We start from the raw sequence: 5468 nt of genomic DNA on the forward strand, positions 1-5468 counted from the left end.
GGGTGGACCCAAGTAACTGCCTAAAATGAGGCAAAATTGAAAAGAAATCGTGTTTTAAATTGAACTTGGGAATTTGAAAAGTATAAATCACGTTGGGTCTAAGGCTGTGCTAACACTTTTCTTTGATGACTTTGGCAGCATTTTTTTATTTTTTCAAATATCTTAAAAATTCAAGAATCTAAGCTAATTGAACAGACAGTAGTGCAGTGGAATCATAATTAGTTGATCGAAAATACCATTTGGTAACGAGGTCGTTCAACTTTTCTAAGCCTTGCTGACAAAAGTTTACAACATTTCCATGGAGTCTTATAGCCTCAGGCATATGACAAGCAAAGATGTGCATGTAAGGTGTCACATCTTTACTGAGATATAGCTCCCCACCATATACTCGAACCCACTCTCTAGCTTCTCTTTCAAACTCATCAATATCACTCTCACTCATATCCTGGTTTAATTTGTCCATGAGTGATACAAAATTTGCCCATGATGATTTGATGGTGTCAAGTTTTGGGTGATTTGGAATAAGATCATCAAAATTGATCTTGGACATAATTCGTCGATGTTCAGGTCCTGTAAACGAGTCATATTTAAGCTTGCCATCTTTCACCGTAAAATACCAATCACATATTCCAATTTCTGCAACAAAGTCACGGAAGTTTTGTATATGTTTAAATTTTGGCAAGTTGTCAGGTGAAAGCCGAACATGGTTATCGAGAGATTGTAAGTATTCAATAATATGGTTTACCATTTGATCTGCAATTCGCATGAACAAATGTAATGTATCCGGGACTACATGAATGAGAGGAACGGAACAGAACAATGGTTGTGTAACACAATTGAAATTATTTCGTTTTTTTCCTGCAAGATTGCTGATCTCCTGGATTGTCCGAGCACCTTTTGAAACATCACTCATGGACCATGTCTTTGACATATCAAACCTCAAATCCTTAGGACATTTACACCAAATACATGAATATGTGCTTCCAAACCCACCTATTCCCATGACTTGGTTGAGGAATTTGAGGTCACCACCAATGTATTTCTCTATGGAAATTTGACGGCCATTGATTTCTACAGATGTCAGAGCCTCAAATTCCTCAATCAAGCCAGAGAGAGCTACCTTCAAGCTTTCGTTATTTTCTGGACACCTGACTATTGCAAGTAAATAATTGCCCTCCATGACTTGCAAGAATCCTCCCCACTATAGTGAAAGAAAATTGACGAGATGCTTTTTCTTGCCGCACGCGTACCATCGCCACTTAGCTTTATTTTAACTGATCCATTTTCCAACAGATGTGATTTTGACGGGTCACTGAGAATGGAAACAAGGGCTTCGTTTAGCGATCGAACAACACCTGTTAATCTGAGATTCCCCAACTGGGTGTCAATGTGTTGCAGGGGGCATGAGCCATTGAGCGCTTTCTTTTTCTTTTTAACTGCTCCCAATCTGGGTAAATTATCATATCGTTGGGCAATTTCATGGTAGCCTTTTAACGGAATGTTGAAAGAATCCAAAATAAAAAGCATCTCCTCAATTTCTTCTTCAGTCATTTCTTCTACACTTTCATCACCAAAATAGATTTTGATCAGCTTACCATCCTGATCTTTCATTGTGAGAGAAACTGGTGTAAACCCAGCATCATTTGCCATTTCTTCAACTGTTTCTTTAATCTGGGCAATGCTCCTTCTACGCAAACGATACTTTTGAGCCTGGTGATAACCTTCTTTGTTTTTCGACCTACCCCTTTGACCACGTTTTCTTTTAATTGGATTCTTCAACCGTTCTACTTGTCTCTTTAATTCATTCTGTTCCTCTGTACGCTGCTCTACCTCCTCTTGCAAATTATTAAAATCAGTCTCTAACTTTCGCCGCTTACATTTTTCTTCATTCAAATCATTTTCCAGTTTCCGTTTAGTTGGACTGCCAGTAGCATGGGGCAATTTTAAATTGTAGAGCGAACATTTCCATTTGTCTAAAAGATTCTTAATTGATGTACCTCCAGCCTTTCTCTTTTGGTTGACCAATGTGACCATCTTCTTAATTTTGTTAACCAATGTTTTTAAGATTGGAGGTGCATCAACCTGATCAAGGGTCATGTGGTGTTTGTCAAGAATTTTACCAAGAACAGATTGTGCATGTTCAGGTGATCTTGGATTTTGGACATCTTTGACAGCAATATTATACAACATCAGGTTGTTTATTTCCAAAGTGACCACATGGGGATAGGCAGGAGTTGGTTGAGGAGCAGTCTTAACCGAGAGAACAAAACACATGAATGCAAGAACAACATGCATCAAAATAACATGTGATGCAGCCATTGTAAATGAACTGGGGGGGGGGGGGTGAAGATAGCTCTCTCCTAAGATGAAGCACAATAAACTACATTAATTCAAAAAATATCACATTAATCTTACATTACCTGGTACCGGTACTGAAATTAAAAATAATTACAGTGATACATCTAACATCTCATAAAGTCATATGCATCACACAATTGATGTGAAATGTTATTAAATGTTTTTTTTATCCAGAAATTTCTCCAAGTCTTTCACGTTTCCTCTTCCTCTAACAAATTTGACAACTAACACAAATCCACAATGCAAAAACTGTGGTTGTCCATCGTCTGTATATTCCTGCAAAGCTTGTCGTTCGCTCAGTCTAAATAACAATTCTTTGCCGGAAATAAAGGCAAAATCACGATGTTCATTGATTACTCGGTAACTCCATCCAGTGCCTAAAAGTGCATCAAATGCGGTGAAGTTGTCTAATTTATAATATCCTGATTTTTGTAGACTGCCAAGTTTACAAAGTTCTCCAAAAAAATCCTTAGCTATCTGAAGCCTGAGTTCGACAAAACTGTCCGTCTTTCTTTGGCAGTGTAAAGCCTCTTTAATTGATAATTTTAAATTCTGGACAACTAAGTTCCGACTTTCCTCTGAAGAAATTAAAAATTCTGATGGTATGTCAATTATATCACTGGCACGTCGCCACTCGTCGTATGTAGATGACCAACCGATATAGTGTACTTTCACAAACAAAAGTCCTTTGTCCAACTTGGTATCAATAATTTCCAAATCGAAAAATGTTCTCGTGGACCAAGTAGCTGTAGACGCAGTGTGCCTGTCACATTCAAGCTTGGGTCCAGAAGCCAATTGGCGATAGTCAACCCTAGGTTTCACCCGGAGATTGGGCCTGCCTTCCATCTGTGAAATAAAAAAAAAATAATAAAAAAAAATTAATAAGATTTTTTGTAATTTAAAAAAAAATGGGCCTAGTATTATTGCTACTATTCCATGGCATGGGCATCTTTTTAGCAATTTTGTTTTGAATTTTAAAACATTTTATCTATCAATTTCAATCTGCACTTTAATTTACAACTGATTTAACTTAAGTGAACTAAGTCTGAACATACATGTATCTGTCATGTCTGTACAAAAATTATTGACCTGCATACATGATAAATAAGAAATTTTAATACAGCATCATTTTCCCAAAATTTTACACAATACCCAAAGGGTTGGTTCATTTTTCTGTAATAAAACAGCTTCAGTGCTGTAGCCTGATAACGATGTTTGATAAGAAGAATGCACATTACAACCACTGCCCTTTTTAACCCACCACAATGAACGAACAAATGCGTGAACCGTGCCGCTAGCAATCCCAATGCCTTCACACATAATACCAATCGTATACAGTAAAGCATGCACAGCAGTGCTATTTTATCACCTAGATTTACAGACATAGAACTTACCGAAAGCTAAAAAAATGAGACTGTGTAAATGAAGATTAATATAGAATTATAAAAATATAAAGCTTACCTGAAATTATACCATTTTGAGCAGTATTTCCAGCACTATTAAAATCCAAATTTCTAATACAGTCCGCAACGATACACGATACAAACTATTCCGTATAATTCGTTAGTCCCGTGCAAAACATGCACAGTCGGTGATGTTGAAAATTGCAGAATATAAATAATTACATGGTTTAAACTAATAAATATGACAATATTGGTATAAATTGAGATGCAAAAATCTTTTATTTGTTCCAATGATGCAAAACTTTGGTGTAATCAGACGATATCTTAATAACAGTATACGCTGACGCCGCTACGATTAATGCACATGTTTGTTGATTGCTCGTTACCAAGCTCGTTGCCGTGACATCACTTCCGGGACGCTATCTCAATATTTGGGAGACGTGAGACGCTCGATATTATTGGATCGCTGTGTTCCGTCTATATTTCTAAACCAATGAAAATAAGCGTTATATCATATGAAAGCTGAAAAGTTAAATGTCAAGAAACTGCTGGGGCACATGTTGCCACCGAGTACAGCAAACGCAGGAGGGCAGCATGCATGTCGGTGTGTCGCCAATTTCGCAATATTTTCCACATTTTTGTATTGAAAGTGATGGATTTTAGCAACGAAAAACAAGCTATTCCGACCAAACGATATATTTTGTTGTTGTTTTTTTAAGGTATTTGGTTTCAGGAATGTTTTTACTTAAGAAATCGAGGGGCCTTTATAGGTCTAACTTGCACGGATTTTTTTCAAATGTTCAAAATACCAAAATAGGCCTGAATATGTCCTGTGTTAAAATTGGCAGTGCATGCCTAATTGAGCAAATGCGACAACGTTTCCATATGGGCAAACAATGACTTCCCATTGCAAATCAATGGCGAATTTTTCCGGTGTCATCGTATGCATTTGAGCCATAGTTTTTACCCGGCGAATTTGGACAAATATTACCAAAGTTACAGCAATTGTCGAATCAGTTTGGCAGCTCGAATTCGGGATGGCAAAATTTAAGCAAATTAATCTATCGCTTTTGATTGCGCCGGTTCATTTAAGTAGGTTTTTTCAGCATCGGATATGTTTTTAGGGTAAAGTTGACAGTCGTATTTTAATTTGGTGCCGAATTCAGTTCAAGCAGTGCCAAGAAATATTGTCAGTTTTCTTGAAATTAATGTGGTTTTCATTCAAGGGATCCCTTTTATAGTTAAAACTCAAAACATGTTGGGATCATTTGGCTTACGCATTTACGTATTAAAAGCTGGAAAATCATAAGTAGAGAATTTACAGATGGTCAATTTTATGTTCCTACTTGTAAATAACAAAATCAATAAAAATAGAATAACAAAAGGGAAGATGTAAGACGATGATAATGTCGGTCAACGATTACGTGTTTGGGTTGGGAAATCCCTAATAATGATAATAGTTTTAAGTAGCAAAATATACAGATGATAATATTTAACGCCACTTGTAGCAAAATAGTTCACAAAGGCAATTTATTTTAGCCATAAAAAATCTGGAAAAATCCTTGTGCAATTTCCCGTCTTCCTCGTTCGTCAAATTGGGGTAAAGACAGCCCGTCATCCCTGGCGAATTTAGCGTGATATGCTTTGTGGTAAAATTTTAGACAATTTCTAGGTGTGATTTCACCTTTTTATGTTAATGCAAGCATA

General features: G+C 36.6%; 1 protein-coding gene across 1 annotated transcript; it reads right to left on the reverse strand.

Moving 5' to 3' along the window:
- Positions 1 to 205: 205 nt before the first annotated feature.
- LOC140166460 (uncharacterized) lies at positions 206 to 3905 on the reverse strand. Its single transcript, XM_072189939.1, has 2 exons — positions 3820 to 3905; positions 206 to 3204 (listed from the first exon to the last, which is right to left on the reverse strand). Exon 2 carries the CDS (start codon positions 2317 to 2319, stop codon positions 1153 to 1155), a length of 1167 nt encoding a protein of 388 aa, XP_072046040.1. The 5' UTR covers positions 2320 to 3204; positions 3820 to 3905; the 3' UTR covers positions 206 to 1152.
- Positions 3906 to 5468: the final 1563 nt, after the last annotated feature.

Source organism: Amphiura filiformis, chromosome 12 (genome assembly GCF_039555335.1).
Source record: "Amphiura filiformis chromosome 12, Afil_fr2py, whole genome shotgun sequence".
Classification (NCBI taxonomy): domain Eukaryota; kingdom Metazoa; phylum Echinodermata; class Ophiuroidea; order Amphilepidida; family Amphiuridae; genus Amphiura; species Amphiura filiformis.

Bases quoted from the DNA above. Each gene is read 5' to 3' on its own strand.
- LOC140166460 (XM_072189939.1), bottom strand. From the start codon at position 2,319: ATGGCTGCATCACATGTTATTTTGATGCATGTTGTTCTTGCATTCATG.